The sequence below is a fragment of the Periplaneta americana genome, chromosome 9, assembly GCF_040183065.1.
Source record: "Periplaneta americana isolate PAMFEO1 chromosome 9, P.americana_PAMFEO1_priV1, whole genome shotgun sequence".
Taxonomy (NCBI): Eukaryota; Metazoa; Arthropoda; class Insecta; order Blattodea; family Blattidae; genus Periplaneta; species Periplaneta americana.
Window position 1 is genome coordinate 83,947,907 of NC_091125.1, and position 21,610 is coordinate 83,969,516.

General features: G+C 35.9%; 1 protein-coding gene across 1 annotated transcript in view; it reads right to left on the reverse strand.

Annotated features, from left to right (window-relative positions):
* The window catches only part of Parp1 (Poly-(ADP-ribose) polymerase), a 57,746-nt gene extending 48,805 nt beyond the window's left edge, over positions 1-8,941 (reverse strand). The window contains exon 1 of the mRNA XM_069835137.1: positions 8,656-8,941. Coding sequence (XP_069691238.1) covers positions 8,656-8,769 — 114 coding nt within the window. The 5' untranslated portion in view covers positions 8,770-8,941. The remainder of the gene's footprint in view (positions 1-8,655) is intronic.
* Positions 8,942-21,610: the final 12,669 nt, after the last annotated feature.

Below are 21,610 nucleotides of genomic sequence, written 5' to 3' on the forward strand. Positions count from 1 at the left end.
GAGAAAATTCACAAACTATTAGGGAAAACACGGAACTTTTACTTGAAGCAAGTAAAGAGATAGGTTTGGAAGTAAAACCTGAAAAGACAAAGTATATGAATATATCTAGTGACCAGAATATAGTACGAAATGGAAATTTATCCTTTGAAGAGGTGGAAAAATTCAAATATCTCGAAGCAACAGTAACAAATAAAAATTACCAACATGAGCTAATATAAATTTACAAGACAGAGCATCACCTATTATAGAACAATTAATTTATTTCCATGATCATGCCCTAATAATAATAATAATAATAATAATAATAATAATAATAATAATAATACCGGTAATTATTATTATTATTATTATTATTATTATTATTATTATTATTATTATTATTATTATCATAATTTTAATAACAAATTCCAATAAAAGAATTAAATATTAAACAAATAAAAAATTAAACAAAATAAAATTTTAACAAACTTAAAATTATAGTCATTATAAAACCAACCCTAATCAAAAATAATAAAAATTAACTTGGGAGGAAATTAAATGCAGAATAAATATGGGAAATGCCTGTTATTATTCGGTTGAGAAGCTTTTGTCATAAAAAAAGTCTGGAAGTTAGAATTTATAAAACAGTTAGGCCTATATTAATTACCAGTTGTTCTGTATGGTTGTGAAACTTGGACTCTCACAGGGGCAATGGGTGTTTGAGAATAAGGTGCTTAGGAAAATATTTGGGGCTAAGAGGGATGATGTTACAGGAGAATGGAGAAAGTTACACAATGAGAACTGCACGCATTGTATTCTTCACCTGACATTATTAGGAACATTAAATCCATATGTTTGAGATGAACAGGGCATGTAGCACGAAGAGGCGAATCCAGAAATGCATATACTGTTAGTTGGGAGGCCAGAAGGAAAAAGACCTTTGGGGAAGCCAAGAAGTAGATGGAAGGATAATATTAAAATCATAGGCGCCAACTACAGATATGCTCGGTCGCTCAAGCAAACCCCAAAATTTGAGTGGGTATGCACAGCATACCTCATTGAAAATTGTAGTATTATGTTTTTCTTTATGTTACTATTCTGTAAAAAAATATATATATATAAACGTTTTCATCGTACCCAACCAGCACTATAAAGGTTTGCTTCTTTACCGTAATTAAAATCGACTCACTCATCGCATTGATGGGCGGCTGGCTTTTGTAATACACCGCTGTAAAAAGGTTATCTTAAAACAAACAGCTAATTGAATTTGTTGGAATTAAAATCCACGTTGACATATAAGTGAAGTGACCGTTTTCTAAATAGTCCAAATATTAAGGGAATCCCGCTTGTTAAGTCAATGTAAATTGAAGGCGGTAACCTTTAATTATTGTATTAAATAACTAGAAATGAAGCCGGTTGGGTATGATACGATGAAAACGTTTATACTACGAATTTAATTAGTGGTTTCTTTTAGGATAACCTTTTGACACAACCACATATGTTACCAGTGAGCCGACATACCTGCTGCGAAGAGTGCCCCATCCCTCCTAGCTAAAATATTCAGTAAATGGACAGTACTTATAACAACTTGGCGAAGTTCTTTGTGCTTTAATTGGCAGCTCTGCAACAATCACGAAACGCAACAACCAGCGAGAGATTTTTTTCTTGTGAAATCATGTTGGATATAGTGTAACTTATACTGAATTTGAATTTCCAGACTTCAACAATTGAACGAAGTAGTCAGAACTCAGAATGTGTAGACCACTAGACATTAGTTTGTGTTCTGTTTGACCTGTGTCACTTATGCTTGAAATTATATTACGTCTTCATGTCTTGCATGTAAAAATCGTTAAAATGGTTAAGTATATAGTGAAATACAAAAGGACTTCGAGTGATAATCGTGATGGTGATGGTGATATCGAATCGATAGCGTGTAGCAGTAAAAGTGATCCATCTTCGGCAGCTTGTGACAATGAAATCCCTGTTACTATTTCTGGTAATTTCACGAAAAATGATACCGGTACTGAAAGTGGCAGCCGCAGGGGCAGGACTTTTCTAAAACATTGGGTAAAAACATGTTACGTAGATTCAGTATGACGAAAAAGATGACAGAGTTTATTGTTTTTTTGTGTAGGTCTATGTGTGAAAACAAGAGATTGCCTCCAAAAACTGGTAGTGCGAACAAGGATTCCTATAACGCATTCGTTAAATACGGCTTTAAGAACTGTTCCGTTGCTCTAAAACGATTCAAATCTCATGAAAAAAGTAATTTGCATATGTGTTCAGTTAGTACAAATAATTCTATGAAAAAAGGAGTAAATATTCTGTCATCAATTAGTCATTCTAAAGCAAAAGAAATGCAGGCCGCTACTGTTTGTTTAAGGAAAATTTTTACTTCAATATTGTTCTTGGTTTGCCAAGGATTGGCCTTACGTGGTCATGTTGATGAGTCTTCTAATTTTGTCAATCTTCTGAAATTACGTTCTGAGGATGTACCCGAACTGAAACTATGGCTTAATCAGACTACTTAGGGCCTACAGGTGGATGTCTCATGACATAATTAATGAAATTATAACATTGATAGGCATGTCTCTTCACAGAATTTTGATTCAACAAATAAAAGAATATGATTTATATGCATTAATGTTGGACGAGACATCCGATGTATCAATTAGAGAGATGTCTGTTTGTTTTCATACTGTTGACCAAAATTTTGCTGTTCATGAGTTGTTTTGTGGTTTTTATGAGCTCCCATTAACTGATTCAGATACTTAGTTTAAATCTGTGAAGGATATAAGTATTATTAAGATATTCTATTTCTGTGAACAATTGTCGTGGGCAATGCTATGACGGCGCAAAAAACGTTAGCAGTTGTCTGCAAAGATTACAGTCACGGATAAAAGAAATTGAACCCAGGACTATTTACATTCACTGCTTGGCTCATTCCCTAAATTTAGTTGTTCAAGACATTTAATAACATTCCAGTATTAAGAGATATTCTGTCAATTCTCAAAGATTTGATTTCATTTATTCGAGGCTAGGAAAATTCGGAAATCTTAAACAATTGCTTTCAGATTCTCATGACATTGAAGCAGGTCAAGGTTTAAGATCGTTCTGTCCAACGAGATGGTGCATGCGTGTTGTGTCTCTGTTGTGCATAGATAATAATTATGAAGTTCTTTTGCAATTTCTTAATGATACACAAGATGAAAGAAATGATGCTGGTGCAAAAGCTAAAGGATTTCTAAAAGTCTGCAAAAATTTGAAACTCTGTTTCATATCAAGATGCTAATTTTTTTTTTTTTTTTTTTTTTTTTTTTTTTTTTTTTAACCTGGTAGAGATAAGGCCGTCAGGCCTTCTCTGCCCCTCTACCAGGGGATTACAACTATAACATGAACAATAAGATTACAATTAATATTAAATTTACAATTACAATTACAATAAAAATTAAAGTACGACAAGAATACCTGATTAATGAAAGCTAGACATTTTATCATAGAAGTTAAGAACAAAGAATATTTTTGTATTTACTAAATTACAAATTAAACCTACAATAACAAAATTCTATAGTGATGAAATTACCGGATATTGAGATATTTTGTGGTAGATTAAAAGAACTATTTACAAGAAACCATGTCTGAACGAGTCTCAATTACTGACCAAGTGCCTAGTAAGTTTGCGTTTGAATTGAATTTTATTTCGACAGTCCCTGATGCTAGCAGGTAACGAATTCCAGAGTCTTGGCAGGGCTATTGTGAAAGAGGATGAGTATGAGGAGGTGCGATGGGATGGTATTGTTAGTATTGTTTCATGGCGAGAGCGTGTGTTCAAATTGTGGTGGGAAGAAAGGTAAGTGAAGCGAGACGACAGGTACGAAGGAATAGAAGAGTTCAAGATTTCGAAGAGAAAGAGAAGTGAATGTAAATTTCTTTTCTTATCTAGTTTAAGCCAACCTATTGCTTCCAGGGATGGGGTAATATGATCATATTTACGAACATTGCTTACAAAACGTACACACAAATTATGAGCACGTTGAAGTTTCATTTTGTTGTCGCTGGAAAGGTCAGTCAGTAAAATGTCAGCATAGTCAAAATGGGGAAATATAAGGGTCTGCACAAGGGACTTTTTTAAGCAAGAGGGAAGATGAACATTTATCCTTTTTAGCACATGAATAATAGAATATACTTTTCTGCAGGTTTCTGTGATTTGCATGTCCCAGTTGAGATTATTATCCATGTGAATGCCAAGATTTTTTACCGAAGAACTGAAAGGGATATGCACTGTACTTACTTTAACGGGGGAAATGTCGAGGTGCTTTACAGCGTCGGTTTGCCGTTTGTGTCCTAATATGATTGCTTGTGTCTTTCCAGGATTGATATTAAGATGGAATTTCTTTGTCCATGTCACAATCGAGTCAATGTCTTTGTTCAATTTATCTATAGCGTCATTTATTCGATCTAAGCGGGAAGAGATGTAGCATTGAAGGTCGTCAGCATACAAGTGATAGTTACAATGCCTTACATGAGATGTAATATCACTGACATATATCGTGAACAACAATGGTCCGAGTACCGAACCCTGTGGTATACCTGATGTTATGTTAAACCAGGAAGAGCTTCGATTCCCGGATACAACACATTGTTGTCTTTCCCGTAAGTAGGATTCGAACCAACTCACAGCAGTCTTTGACAAATGCAGATTTCTCAATTTATGGGTGAGCAGGTCGAAATTTACAGAGTTGAAAGCTTTGCTAAGGTCAAGAAGTGTTAGTATTGTTACTTTATTAGAGTCGATTGCTTCACGAATGTCTTCTGTCACTTTAAGTAGAGCAGTGCTTGTGTTGTGTCCAGCTCTGAAACCTGACTGATACTTGTCGAATAGTTTGTGTTCGTTCATGTAGTTAGTAATTTGTCTGTGTACGATTCTTTCCAGTGCTTTTGATATGGCTGGCAGGATACTGATTGGTCTATAGTCATTCGGGTCGGTGGGAACTTTGACTTTTGGAAGAGGAAGAACGAAAGCTTGCTTCCATATTTTAGGGAAAGTTGAAGTGATTAAGGAACTATTGAATATGTGTGCAATTGTAGGTATTACTATGTCTTGTATTTTCTGTATGAGTAATATGCTAATGTTGTCTGGCCCTTGAGCTTTCGTCTTGATGCGTCGGATGGCTTTCATTACGTCAATAGGAGTGACGTCAGTAAAATAGAATTTGTCTCGAGTTGGGGGAGCTGAGTCAGGCAAAACTGTGTCTTGTTTCGTTGTGTTGTTTAAGGTCGGGTCCTTTACAAAGTGTTCGTTCAATCGGTCAAGTGGGATGGGTATGTCTGCTTGTTCACTAGCCCTTCCAAGTCCAATGACCTTCAGAATTTTCCATAACTCGGAAGGGGTTGTGTTGGGCTCTATAAGTTTGTAGGAGTATTTGAGTTTAGCGTTTCTTATTAGTTGAGTCGTTCTGTTTCTTAGGTGTTTATATAAGTTAAAATATTCGTCGTTTTTATTGCGGGTGTATTTCCTATAGGCTAAGTCGCGTTCGGACATCAGGCTACGTATTTCAGTCGTCATCCAAGGGGCTGGGGTCTTTCTGGTACGTTTGGTCTTTAATGGTGCGTGTTTGTCATAAAGTTGAAGTATTAACGTAATGAATAAGTCTACTTTCTCGTCTACAGTTCGTAATGTCCAGATCATGTGCCATGGAAGTTGCGCAGCGTCTTCTTTCAGTGCAATATCATCTATTCTTTTGATATCCCTGTAAGTAATTACTCTAGGAGTCGATTTAGGACACTGCAGATTAAACGATAGATAAATGATATCATGCCCTGATAGTCCTGGTGCAGGCAACTGTCCATGCGTCAGTATTTTGTCGGCATTGTTAGTAATTATCAAGTCCAGTAATGTGTCTGTACCTTCCGTATGATTGTCTGTACCTTCCAAAGAATAGAAAAACGTAATGCAGTAGCCTACTTCAAAAAGTTTCATTGAATTTCCGCCTTGCTCGTAATTCTGTAGATGCTGTTTTGTCTCTAGTAGGAGCCAGAAATACAGATACATTTTTTATCACTTTGGGAACATGCTAAAGAAAAGTGTGATGCATTGCAATTCAGTCTCCCCACTGTTTCACGCCCTAGAAAATTACCATTAAAATTAGGAGGTGGTGACAAGCATAATTCATCAGATATTCAAGAAAAGTAAGCAGCTTTAAAAGCAGACTTCCGCCCGAAACAATGTCACACCTTGTCAAAATAGAACAATTTTTATTAGGCAAAGAAGATAGTAGTTATGTTACTTCTTTTTACGGTGATGATTTCGACTGTGTAAGACTGACTCTTCATAGAGATATTTTGTTGTATGTGGTAAAACAACATAATGTTACACTAGATAGCTTTGAAAGTGTAGTGCAATACTTGAGTAGAACAGAGGATGACAAGTTTGTAGCTCTAAAGAACATGATACAAGAATATGTAAAATTACTGCGACTTCTTTTAACGATACCTGTATCCACGTGTACTGCACTTCGAAGACTGAAAACTTACACCAGAGCCACCATGAACCAAGACCGGTTAAATTATGTAGAATTATTGAACATCCATTCCGATCTCGCAAGGAAACTGAACTGGAACCTCTAATGAACGAATTCATCAGCAAAACAACTGTCATGAGGAGCACGTTCCAGACTCTCCCTATCTAGGTGAGTGATCAAGTATTTTAAGTTAATTTTGTAGCATTTACATTTGCTATAATTATATTGGGGGTAATTATGAGTTTTAAAGTGTAACATGATGAGCATACCCCAAGATTTTCAAAAGTCAGCGCCTATGATTAAAATGTATTTAAGGGAGGTGGGATATGATGGTAGGGACTGGATTAATCTTGCTCAGGACAGGAACCGATGGCAGGCTTATGTGAGGGCGGCAATGAACCTTCAGGTTCTCTAAAAGCCATTTGTAAGTAACAGAATTAATGAAATACAAAGTGTTTAAGCCCTATCCTGATTCTGATGGAGACAGTGAATGTGAAAATGACACTTACACAAAACTGCAAAAACATATTACAAGAACAACAACATTAGCAACTCATGAAATTAACCCAGGATCATTTGTGCTAATGCAATTGATTAGTGACACTAGAAAACTCTATATATCAAAGCATAAGTAAGTCATGCAGCCATCTGCCAAAGCAATGTAGATAAGGATGGTATTGTGAAAATAATGTGTATGCGAACTGTTGGTGAATCATAGAAAGTTTTCAGAACTGATGAATCTGGTGTGTCATATGTAGATATGAATAAATTGTATGTGTCCTTCCCCAACCAGTAATGAAATAGCTATGTAAGAAATTGCATTTTCTATGAATTCAATGAACCTAGGGACATATATGAGAGAGAATAAACTGAATAATTCACTCTATGTCCCACCTGTGACATTTGACTGTCCTCCATGTGCCAACAATTAATAATTTATATTTTGCATACAAATGTAATTATTCTTATTTTATCCAGATCATGATGAAGTATCAGTCTGAAAATGTTTTGAATTTCTTTTACCAAGCACTTCACAGAACTTTCATAAAACTCCATACAGTATCACGCTTGATGTCCATTTTTGGTACCACCCATGACAAGATTTCAAACCTGAATAGTATTAAAAGTGAGGCAAAGACCTCTTTAAAATTTACAAATGATGGAAGATTTTAATGTCAAAAGTGCATATCAAATAGTAGTTTTTCATTTTTGTTCCTATTGAATTAAATAAGTAATTGTCATACGAGCAGAAAAAAATTCAATGCAAATATCCCAGCTGTAACAATGGAATGACCCTACTGCTCTTTCAGTCTTTGCATCATCCGATCGACTCTACAGACTTTGTGTAATTTAAAGAAGTTGGATAATTAAAAACATACTAACATAATAAATTGGAGCAACCTATGTAACAAGACAGTGAGTGCCTTATTGTTTGTTCGACTGGCTGAACACGTCCAGAAATTTGGAAGCAGAGAAAATAGTCCCACGTGAAAAAGAAGATCCATAATTTTTGCCACCGAACAATTCGAAAACAGGTTGGACAAGAATTCAAGCTTCTATTTCTTTTATGTTCATATATTTGATGTAATTAATGACGTCAAGAGGACCGATTTGTCGTCCAGCAGCATGTGAAATTTTGGAAATCCGAAATTTATTTTCTCGATTGATTAGAGGCTTATCTTGAAATAGGCCTACTAAAAAGAACAGATTTGTCTGCGTTTGTCGAATGAGCATCATCATGCTTACGAAAAGGCACTTCTCAGCGCCAATAATTTATTTTGTGCGCACGAGGTTGGAATTTTGAAGTAAGAGAGAAAGGAAGGAATCCGAGTTCTGAAATTTATCCTCGGGTAATCATCACGTTATAGCCCTATTATTAAATACACACAATTACAATCCGAACCATTGCGATTCCAGGCCGACCCAGTCACATGCATTAAATGGACATCGAACATGCAAACTGCCAAAACAATTTTTAATAATAAAAAAGCACACCTGGAAATACGAACGAACGTTACCTTTTCGATCACTAAATTAAAAAGTTTCATTTACAGCAACAATTAACCTTGTAACGAAATGCAATTCTATATTAAGCCTACAAACATTTTCATTTCTATGCTTAGTTTATGGCGGGAATCTAGAGATTAGGACCTACCTGAACCATCACAGCTAAACGCAATGTTTCCTTCGCTATTGCATTTTTACAACCTTTACATGATGCTCGTCCACTTTTGGCATATTCTGCCTTGTATGGTAAATCGTCAGACATTTTTTACTTATCTTTCAAGCGGTAATCATAAAACACAACACAATTATATCAACCGGTATCAAGACACGATTGCCCAACACGTACCAACACTTCAATTCAATATCCTAAATAATATGCGCAGTGTTGTCAAATTACAAGTACAAAATTCTCTACGAAGTTCTGTACCAATTTCCCTATATATATACAAAACGTCTTCGATGCTCCTCGTCTTGTCATAACCTGTGATAGCAAGTCCCAACACGACGCGACGTACAGTTCAAGTCAAGAGTATCTATTGGTAGAAGTCACAGAAAGCTATAATCACATCACTCGACAGTAAATTAAGTTAATTAACAAAAATGTATCTTTCACACTACTCTGTGTACAGCAGACAACGTAATAATAATAATAATAATAATAATAATAATAATAATAATAATAATAATAATAATAACACGGCTGTGACCGTATCATTGATTACAGAGTAAGATACTGATGAATTCCCATTATGATTTATTTTTAGTATAACAGCACAATCACAGTGTCTTCTGATATTGTCTTGTATAATCTGATAGATCTGGTACAAAATTTCCTCTTGCAAAATACAATTTAATTCCAATTGCATTAGGCCTATAACTTCATAAATAGGTTTGCATAGATCATCTTGTAAATCATTATAATTATGAACACAGAAAACATCAATAACGCCTTTGTGAAATAATACGCCAACTGAGGACTGGACATCGTTTTTATTTCCCTATCCCTCGTCAATAAATATTTCTATACACATTACAGCATAATGATCAGATGTCGAACATAAGCTGCATCTACACGGTTAAATTTTCCGTGCACGTATGCATGCAATCTGGAAAGAATATTGAAAGAATAGAAGTTTAAAACGTACGTTCAATTAAGATGCATGAAGATTTTGTGTCTACTTTCTACATGGTGAGCCGTTTCGAACGTCATCTTTTACACATTATATACTGTGTATATATAATACGGTACCTATTAAATATCAATCTTGCATGGATTGCTTGAATGCTTAAAATTGAAAGAAAAATTTAATTTTACATAGGTAGTCGATAGTCCGAATGATAAGAATTGTCTCCCTTCTCTGACGAAGTATTTTGTTGGTTGCGTTTAGGCGTTAAGTGAATATTTTACTAGTCACATAGTTGACGTTGCTTGTTGTGTTCCGGAATTTGGGTTGGTTGGCTATGCACGTGACCATAAAAAATATCTGTAATAGGAGACATGAAAGAATCATGACGGCATCCTGCTTAATGATTAACGAATTGTCTGCAATCAACAGCCGGAACGATCACACAGAAGCATGAATTTCTATTTTTAAAAACTCGTACCGGTAATTAAAAATATCCTCTGTTCCATTGAAAATATTTCTTAAATTTATACACAGTAAATAGAATCGTCGTATCGTTATTCTTGGAAATAAGTAATTATCTACTAATAAACTAGGGTCGCCAGGTTTTCAGAATGCAAATGAGGGACAGTTGCAACATTTTACTGGAGGAAAATACAAGGAACTTCTGAAATTCCACCTACAGGGTTCAATTTTGCATGCGCGTACGCATGCAATCTGGGGAGAATACAGTTTTGCATGTATAGATTATGAAGATAAAGTATGAGATTAAACCACAAGTATTGCTTTTTACGGAGGAGGGACCCGAATGCTTACATTGCAGCCTGAGGCTTATTGTGCTTATCACTCCTATTCTTACTAATGCAGAACGGCCGCGCTCTTGTACAGTTGTCAAAAGAAAAAATGGCAGCTCTTTAGATACTATGTTCCCTTCGGGTATCTCCACCACAATTCGGAGACAGGTGATGCTACATGTTGTTGGACCACGATGCCTGCTATATATACGGTACAGTTGTAATTATATGAAGTATTCTACGTGTTACACTGTTAGCGTAATGGTAGCGTTCCAAGCTGGTATTCGTGTGGTCGTGCGTTCGAACACCACCGCGTGCTTTTTTTTAAGATCGAGGGAGAATATAATTGCTACTGTCTCTTTTATGACTGCTTTAATAGGCCTAATTAACAACAGGTTCATGAATGCATTATGCCATGACTTTATCATTATTTATTATGACATCATGGCTACAAATGGAAGGAAAGAAAGAATAAAAAAATATATACTCAACAAAAATATCTTTCGTGGCATAACAAAACAAGCATATTGGCATCTGCCTTAGAAAATGTAAACAATTAGTAAACCAAATGAAAAGCCACGATGCAATATTTAGTCCATCTTCCTCCGCTCCCGATCACATTTTGCAGTCGAGTGGACATGTCCTGGACGAGCTTCCACAAACCATCAGAACGTCGGTCTTGGAGGTGGATTGGGCCATTTTTTCCGCATATTATTATGCTTCTTTACTTGTGCCCCTGTGGCTCAGTTGGAGTAACGTCTGAATTCAGATGTCAACGTCTCAGGCTCAAATCCTCGTCGTTCTTTTTCATTTTATTGTGTTGTAGGATAGTATAATGTAATAATAAAAATAATAATAAATCCGTGGCGCTACAGCCTATGAAGGGCCAAGACCGACCAGCCGGCTGCTGGCATCACGTCCACATGCCGAAGCAGAGGTGGGCGATCATCCAACCAGAATGGAGGTATCGTGTGGTTAGCACGATGATCCCCCCAGCCGTTTTAGCTTGTTTGCGAAACCAGATTTTCGCTACCTATCGTAGCTCGCCAAGTGCATCACGATGCTGGGTGGGCACCGGTCCCATACACTGGCCGAAATTTCAGGAGAAAATTTCTTCCCCCATGAGGACCCGAACCAGCGCGCATTCCGTAACGCGAATCCTAGGCAGGATAACTTTAGACCACGACGCCAAGGCGCGGGACATAATGTAATAATATAAGAAGAAAAAACTAACACTAGTATCACAGTCTAATACATACAGTCGCGCAACTCCGACACTTTTAAGCCATATCTTTTTCTTTTTCTTTTTTTTTGCCAACACTCGACAGCTGATGCGACAGTGGCGCTCCAGGAGCAGGCAAGTTAAATGTATGTAGAGTACATAATGATAACACAGCAGAGAAATGATACTGTGTAGTTTATTTGATATTTTTATGCCATACAGTAACTGTATATGGTTCTAATTAATTTAATTTTAGAAACCTACAAGACTTTTACACCCAGTTAATCTGAAAAAGTTATAAATTCTAGAAATTGAGAATAAACTTAAATTCTTCTGCTTCTTACTCACAAATTATACCTATAATTTTTCGAACCTGGATGGCAAATTCAGTTTATTTCTAAATAAATATTTATGCATCATTCGAATTCTGTACGTATTTCCTATGAGAAAAATCAATATTAGTAGCCTAAAAAACAAGGACGTCATTTCAGTCTTAGCCAGGGGCGAGATAATATTTTTTAATGTAGATCTTATCGATGGTGTATTCCACACTATTTCCTCAGAAATTAACTATTTTCCATACCATAAATTGGGATAAACTCGGCAGCTGATGTAAACTTGATAATAAAAAAGGAGATTTAACCCATACGAGATGCACTGAATATATTGTAAACTTTTATTACTAACAACAATGTAATTTTATTATCCCAACAATAGGATTTGCTCTCCACACAGTAACACAGTATTCGTTATTGCACTCCACAGACGACAATGACAATTTACTTGGAATATTGAGAACAACAATGAACTGAATTTTAACTAATGTTCACAAAGCACTATTTACAAATCAGAACTGTCAGTTCTCAGTTCTTCTAGCTCAGTCACTCGAGTTCACAGTATCTCGAACCACAGACCTTCAGAGACAGTCCACTGTACTCGAACTCAGGTCCCTCCAACTGCGGTCCACTGCACTCGAACTCAGGCCTTCTAATGCTCACACAGTTGCGGACACACACTCAAGTCGAACTCCGGTACACAAGACTGGCTGGCTTGCTCTGTTCACTCTCTTACTGACTGAACTAATCATGAATGAATCTGTCGTTCCTTCGCGTCCGTAATTTATAACCACAGCGACGTAACCGAGAAAGTTCGAATTCGCGATTTTTCCACTTCGACGGACTTCTCGGCCTCTCTAGGCAAGCAGAAGATGCGCGCGCAACCTCCCTCGCCACGTCGCCCTTTCCCCTCTCTTCTCTCCGCCGCGCGCCGTCCCTGAGTGCTCCGTGGAGCCCGTGTCGACCCACGCGCGATTTGCTCTCTTGCGGGACGCTGGTCGTGAGTTCGAATCTCACGTCGCTGTCACAATATTGTGACTTTTACTTCAAAACAATAATGTTACTTTTTATTGTCAACAATAATGGTTTTATATTTTTGAATTTAAACACTCCCGTCAACAATGGGTATTTCATTCCACACAGCAACATAGTATTCGTTATTGCACTCCACAGACGACAATGACAATTCACTTGGATTATTGAGAACAACAATATACTGCTAATCTCAACTAATGTTCACAAAGCACTATTTACAAAACAAAACTGTCAGTTCTCAGTTCACAGCTCGTTGTCTTGGCTAGTTCTTCTAGCTCATTCACTGAAGTTCACAGTATATCGAACCCAAGACTTCCAGAAACAGTCCACTGCACTCGAACTCAAGACTTCTGGATACGCCGCACTCGCCTGGTCGCTGTCACAGTTGCTGTCCTCAAGTTGAACTCAGGTCTCGAAGGCTGGCTTCCTGCTGCTTCACAAGACTGATTGACTAAACTGAACAGGCTCTCTTCGAAGGCTGCTCGCTTTTATTAGTTAAACCACACTTCGCGAACCTTCGACCCTGGAAATTTCTACAGATGCCGAGAGGATGGCGCTTCTCGAGACTTCTCCGGATTTCTCCGCTCAGTCGCAGTTGCTTTTCTTCCCCCTCTCTGCCGCGGACCAGCATGTCGTCATCTACCCTCTCCTTTCTACGCCACGCTCCGCGGAGCTCGCCTCGTCTCTCGCGCCTTCCCTTCTGCCGGACGCGTGCTCGAATCCCAAGGCAACGAGAATTTTCTAGCAGGGTTGCCACAATATTTTGAAGTTCACTTTTTCATTTCCGTAAGTACCGGCATTTTTTTTATTATTTTAAGCCACAATAGGGGTTATATGTTTTTTTTTATAAATTTACTGCAATTTGCAGTACATGTCCAATTTTCACACGTAGACCTACTTTTAACTTATCCTACTTATACGATACTGTGACAGTCGGGAGTCGATCGCGTCCCACAGAGGTCGGGGGCGCACGAGAGAACGCGGTGAAGAAGGTTGCGGCCTCTCGGGTCTGGAGGGGACAGACGTAAGAGGGGGCGCGAGGTGGAGGCGCGGAAGTGACGAAGGGTGAGGGGGAAGTAAGCAGCTGGTGACTGAGGGGAGAAATCCAGAGAAGTCTGGATAGGCGTCATCCTCTCGGTATCTGAAGATAGTTCGCGAAATCGTAGTCTCTCGAAGCTATGGTTTGGTTATAAAAGAGGAGACGCAAGTTAGTGAGTTGTTGTTGTAATCGTTGGACAGCAAGCCAGCCAGTCTTGTGTAGCAGTGAAGCCAGCTTCGAGACCGGAGTTCGACTTGAGTGTGTCCGCAGCTGTGTGAGCGTCCGAAGTCCTGAGTTCGAGTGCAGTGGACCGCAGTTGGGGGACCTGAGTTCGAAGTTCAGTGTACTGTCTCTGAAGGTCTGGGGTTCGAGATACTGTGAGCTAGAAGAGCTAGCCAAGGCAAACGAACTGTGAACTGAGAACTGACAGTTCTGTTTTGTAAATAGTGCTTTGTGAACATTAGTTAACAGTTCATTGTTGTTCTCAATAATTCAAGTAAATTGTCATTGTCGTCTGTGGAGTGCAACGAATACTGTGTTACTGTGTGGAGTGGAAATCCCATTGTTGAAGGGAGTAGAATTAAATTGTAGAAAGTGATTATTATTGGTGTGAGAATAAAATTACATTATTGTTTTGTAATAAAAGTTACAGTACATTTACATGCACTTACTGCTAATATGACGTACGTGCGAACAAATGAATACACAGGTTTGATGAAGAAATTTTAATTTCAATAAACAAATAAATTATAGCAATAGATCATAGGATTGCTACCACAGATCAATATTGCTAATGCCAGCACGTTCTTATGAACAGGGCGTGGGTTGTTAGGCTATAATGCCTATATTAACATTTAGTACCGGTAGTATTTAAAACAAAAATAAAGGAATTAAAGGTTAATTTCTTTAATTGATCCCATTTTTCTGTTTTCTCTGTCAGAAAGACCTGATGTTGTGTATGATCTGGATTCAATACTAGCCACGAATTAATAGTCGAACACAAAAATGACACTGACAGAATCATCATTATCTATTAGTATGGTCACGGTCGACTCTAGTATGGCGTGATTTGAAAACCTGTCATTTTGTCGCCGTGATAGGCTACGTTTCCTGCTGGTTCCCCTTTCATAGCTACACAGCTCTGAGAAATGGCCGTTACCGCTCTATATGTGACTCATAGCGATGAAGACCATGAGAATGTGTGTGAATCAGCCTACTCAGACACATCGCAGTGTCTCGCGAGCTTATCACCTACCCTAATTGTTTGTATTGCGCGTTCTTATCTCATCTAATTGCAATGCAATTTGGAGAATGATATTTAAGATTCCTACAACAGACCCGGTTCACACGAGCGGAATGTCTGTGGAACGGCAGCCGTGCGGCGGCCACACTATTTTCTATGGTACACTAATTTAAATGTAGCAGTTCACACAGAATGGAGAGTTTAACTTTTAGCGGCTTCCTCCTCATCCAAAAACACTGAATTCATCCGCAGAGCTTTATTTTGCGTACTTAATACATAAAGAGCTATTTTTCCACTCCCACTGCCGTCAGTATGCTGTTATTAATAAAATTTGTTTTTAGGGAAGTAAATGGATTTTAACATGATATTATTGTTGGTTGCTATTGACGACGGAATGTAAGACACAGTATTTCCCTAGGGAAGTAAAATGAAAATATGTTTCGTCTAACAGTCGCATAGCAACAAACAAAAGAATACTCAAAACTCGATGACTCTCTCAACAGTTCTGAACTGATGTCAAATCATGTAAAATGAAGAAATATATTTTTATTAAGTAAAATGTGGGAGTGGAAAAAACATTACCATATATATAAATTCGTGAGTTAAGTAGAATTTTCTAGTCTCAGACTACTTAATTGCCGTCCTCACTCACATTCAGGAGTAAACTCATCTTCGACTAGTAAAAACTACTTATGTCCCTAATATATATAAACCAGTAACTATTTAGGATGCTCAGTCTCAAACTAAGGGGAGAAATTGACAAACAATAAAATACCTATTCGTTTGCATGGAATGATAAACCATATCTTACATCATAAAATAAAACAAAAATAGAAATAAAATAAAAAATTTATAAAACAATAGCTGTTCCAAGTGTACCGGTTCTATTTGCTTTTGCTTCATCGGGAGTGCCAACCAAAAGTGTACCATTATTATCGTTGAAATAAAAAAAAATATTATTATTATTATTAAAAAAAATATGGCAGCGAAATATGGGTTATAAAAACTAAAGATAATAGCAGGTTTCAAGCAGCAGAAATGAGATTTCTTAGATCAACAATAGCAACAATCTGGAGAGAAAGAGTAAGAAATTAAGATATTAGAAACAGCTCCTTGTAGAAAATATAAATTGTTAAACCATATACAGAGAATCCACAAGAAGAGAGTTCATAAAAGTATATAAATCCTCTGACAAACAGAACATAGGCTGATGCAAGACATGAAAGAACCAGGTATGCAGGAAGTGCAACAGGTTGAAAAGCATCCTGCTTGTTGTAGAAGAAAAAGAAGAATTTAACTTATCTTTGTATTACAGTAAAATCCCTCGTAACCGGCGCCCAAATAATCGACAATACCAAAACAACGACACTTTTGGGTGGGCCAAAAGAAAAAATGTTTAAATCTGCCACATTGTCAGTCTGGGCCATCAGTTTTGTCACAGCACGAACTTTCGTTTTCAGTGAATATTCGAACCTACTCGTAAAATTAGTACATTATTTGTATTGTGTGATGTGTTTTAATAAAAAAATCCACACAGTTTTTATGTTTACCGGTATTTAGTTATGTTCGGGCCGTCAGTATTGCCATATTAGGAAGTTCGCACGAACTTTCGTTCTCAGTTAATATTCGAACCTAAAATTAATGTATTTTTTGTGTTGTGTGATGTATTTTAAAGCAAATCCAAGCAGTTTTTATGTTTATTCAGTTATGAGCAAGTGATAGAGAAATAAGCTTCACATGGCTGCAGTTTAAACATTTGGCACCATGAAATACGATTTTTTTATATAGGTAATTTATTCAATTATCCGGTAAAATCTCGTATCCGTAAATAGTCTGGTCCCTTTGGTGCCGGTTAAGAGGGATTCTACTGTATTTGCTCATTTAGGGCAGAGTTTTCATATATAGATGTACCGGTGCATCAAGCTTCATAGTAGGTACTCAATGACATCTCCAGATTTGAAGTGAATTGTTGCATCCTTTCTTGTGACATCTGTGATGCCACAGCACAGATAATTAGAACTCTTGCTGTAAATTTCTTTGGAATGCCTAAATATTATATCTCGTTAACTCGGAGCACGGACATTGTCAGACATCTTGTATTTCTTCTTCTATATCCTCTAGCAATTCTAGAATGTGTATTATAGTGTATGAATGTATGTGCGCTGTCTTTGGTATAAATGTGTCAGTGGAGAGCAGTAAGAATCCTTCACAGGGCTAACGGCTTCGAAGCTGGGTACCTGGTTCTAATGAAGTGCACTGGTAGCAATCTAAACATGGGGGCATGAGATAGTTACTCTGCCTGCCATTAAAAATTCACTTCACTAAATCCCCATTAGTAAGAATCCTTGTCCTCGCAAAAAAAAAAAACTAATGCTGTGTAAATAAAACATAGAAACAGTAAATGTTTTGATACATTTTATTATACTTGATAACAAGGCATATAATATGCAAGCCATTCAATGGCTATATGAAAATCAGCCAACAAACCCCTCACTATGAGAGCAGTACATGGTACAATACACTTCACATCATACATAATTTTGCTGTGAATGTAACTTATATATGGTCACAGTAAATCAATTCCTGTAATGCATTATATTCTGCCGTGTAGGTGGATTTGTAAGAATATCAAGTTGAGCAGAAAGACAAATAGGTATCCTGTTGAGCGAGGGTGATCTGAAATGCTTCTCATCATTCTTGATTTAGAATATTCCAAGCAACAGGAAGGAAGTAAATAGTATTTTTAACAAGGTTCTTGGTATCCTAGATTCGTTTATGTTCATTCTAATGGGTGAATACAATATGATGGTACAAACTCTGCACACTTCATAATCCTGAAGTGGATAAATACAGTACTGGTACAATGGAAATGAACGTTACCTTTACAGATATTTAAAGTGTTAAACTTTTGTACCTTAGAATTTGATTCCTCGCCCATAAGACCAAAACAAGAATTTCATTAACATTACCGTTACGGTAAAATTAATATGCAATGCGAGGCGTTACACATAAATAAATTTAAAAAAGTGATTATTATATTATACAAAGTGGTTTATTATATTATGCAAACATAATTTCAAAACAAAATTAATATCGAGGTTTTGAGACTTTCCCCATTAATAGAGCCTGGATATGTATGCGAAATAAATATCGAAATATGTACAAGAAAAAGTACTAACATAATATGTATTCAACATAAACAAGTACAATTAATTATAATAGGATAGACAGCATGGCAATGAAATTATCTTATTTTCTGCTGTTGCAGTATGTAATGAAAGTTATTCTGAGGTTTTCCTCAATGAAATTTTTACGTACGTTGCTGAAAAATGTTTTATATAGTACCAAAAAATATTCTTTCTGCGTCTTAACATTTCGCCTCAAGCACCTCAAGTCACATGTCATAGAACTAACAGAACTAAAAAATAGTAGTAGGATTGCAAAATTATTTACAGAAGTAGGAAGTATTGAAATGGTCAAGATTTTGAACTAGCCATTACCATAAAACAAAAGTAACTCTCTTAATTAATCTGAGTTTTAAATTGAGCAAATACCAATGAAATAGAAATAGGAAAATATCCATGCAAACTTATTATTATTACTTTTTTTTTTCCATCGAAATGTACATTTACGAATATGAGCACAATTGAATACACGCAAAATCGTCAACAAAGGCGTAATTGACAAATAATATCACTTTTACATATTTTCCACAATGAATATGCATTTTACATACAAACCCAGGTTCTTCCTATCAGAGACACGAGATGAAAGTGGAAGTAATGAATTGGTTTTCGCACTTCCATTCAAAGATGATTCATATGGGTGTGAAACATAAGACAACTTTTCTGTAATTCCTGTCGATTTTAATGTAATAGTCGAGACAATAACAATAATTACAATAAAAGCATAGAAAACAATTAATGAATACTTTAACGAATTACATATTTGATGACTAAACAATTTTAAATAACAAGTGCAACTTAACATAAACTTTATTAAGCAACCTTGGCAAGTAAATATACTATTGATACGGTTTTTAAAGAACAATCCATAGTTCTAGGACAAATACGGGCATTTTTTGTTTCTGGTCTTTGCATACAGTACTTATAATCTCAATTTTCAAATCATTTAACAAAATCTTTGTTCCCATTTATCCCAAGAATTTAATAGAACATGGAATGAACCTTTACATATGAATTAGATACTGGTAATTAAATTTTTTATTCATTACCGGTACTATCTTTTGTATTGACTCAAATTAATGTTAGGTGAATATATGGAACACAAAATGCAAATTAATGTAATGTTGGACAAATTTTCTATGATAAAATAATAGTAATTTTTGGTTTGTAGACTCATTCCTTTAAAGCCATAACGAAAATTTCAAGATACAATTCTTTGCTACAATTCAATATTATTTTCTAGTGCTACAGTTAGCTAGTATGGATAGACAATGATGTACCGTACCAAAAATATAGGCCTAAAAGTTTTGATTTTCAAATTATTTTAAATCACGTAAATAATTAGGAATACGTAACTTTCGCATTTTCCACTCCAAATAATTCGACCCAAGAATTTCCTGTAACACTGAATTGTTCTGTGTATATGCATAAACATAAATTAATAAAATATGAAGAGAAAACTGTCTTACAACCACCTTACATGTAAGCTTAAAAAATGCGATGAAGATAGCATTAACATACTCTTTACTTAAATGTTCACTTCATATATGTGTTTACAGATAAATTATTATTTTCCCTCTCCTGTAAATCTGAGTGGTTCGTATGTAGATTGTGAATCTGTTGGCATATATTTTTTTGTAAATCTTATTTATTTAATCCATTTCTGCTCAGTTTTACAAAGTTTCGCATTTGGTAGACTTATATGTACACTGGATTTTTATTAAAGTTGTTTTGTTTACAGAGAACACAATTTCGATTTGAAAATTAATGATGCTCAGTGAAAATTACCATCACAAATAAGCCTTTCACTTTTATGTTTTATGAGACTAATTGGAACATGAGGTTGTGTTAAAACGAAATTTAATTATGATTTGTAAGTTAAGAATAACCTCCAATTGAGGTTCTGACTGATATGTACATCTATTATCAGGCAGCACATTTCACTTGATGATATGTGTCAGAGGAAGAAAAACTGTTTGTGTACATCTGAAGTCTGATTAGAGTTACATGTTGCTAGTCAGTGATGTATGCACTGGAGGGGAAAAGGAACTGGCTCCCCTACCCCATTATTTCCTGACTTAGTTGCCTCACAAATGGTGTCACTTATGAGGTTCAAAGCTGTTTTCGAACAGTTGATTAAATGGCAAACTTACTAGTGTTAATTATATAAGCACGTGTGGCTTACAGCTGTTTCGGTGTATACTGTACACCATCATCAGAGCCTACTAGATCTAATAATTAATACTACCGGTACTATTAATACTAATAATTAACACTAGTAAGTTTGCCATTTAATCAATCATTTATATTTAAGTGTTAAAAGTAGTGTGTGGAAGATTCAAGATGGAGTTGATTAAACATCAAGTTAAGAATTTAAATCAAGTTTATGAGGCAGGATATTTTAATATTATCCTCCAGTAGCATCCTACTTACAATCTGGAGTGTAAGCAATTTTTAGCACAATATATTCGACTTACTGGTACATCAGTTAATTAGTGAAGTTAGATTGTAACCATTTTTAATTTATATCATACAAAAATGGGAAGGAATGAAGTGATGGGAATAAATCTTGAAAAGGAAAGCTTTATGATACAGCATAAAAATTTAATCAAATTATGTACGATACAATTTACATTAAATTTTAAGTGACTGAAATAGTCATAACCTCATTTTAGTGGTGCTTATAAAATAAGTTACTATTTTTTTTAACATCATTTATTTAACAAAGCAGAGCAACAAATGTAGGAGGTATTTATTTCTTTTATATCTACGCTGAAATATTAATGATAAATGGTTAAAATGCTGCTTCTTTTGGTGACCAGATTTCTAATGACATGTTTTTTAGAAACAATGTACCTTCATCTAATCTAGTTTTTGATATATGAAATCCACTCTCGTAATCATAATCATCATTCATTCATTCATTCATCATGTATAATGTAATTAGGCCATAAATTACCCATTCTGCGGCCTCAAAATACATTTAGTAAGAATTCGTTTTAGTTGATCCCCTGACTTAAGTTCACATTTTAACACAAGTTGGATAATTTGTTCGTTTTTTCCATTTTTCTCAATATTTGTATAGGCCTATACCTGTAGTGGGTTTCAAGATTATTCATTTGCTGT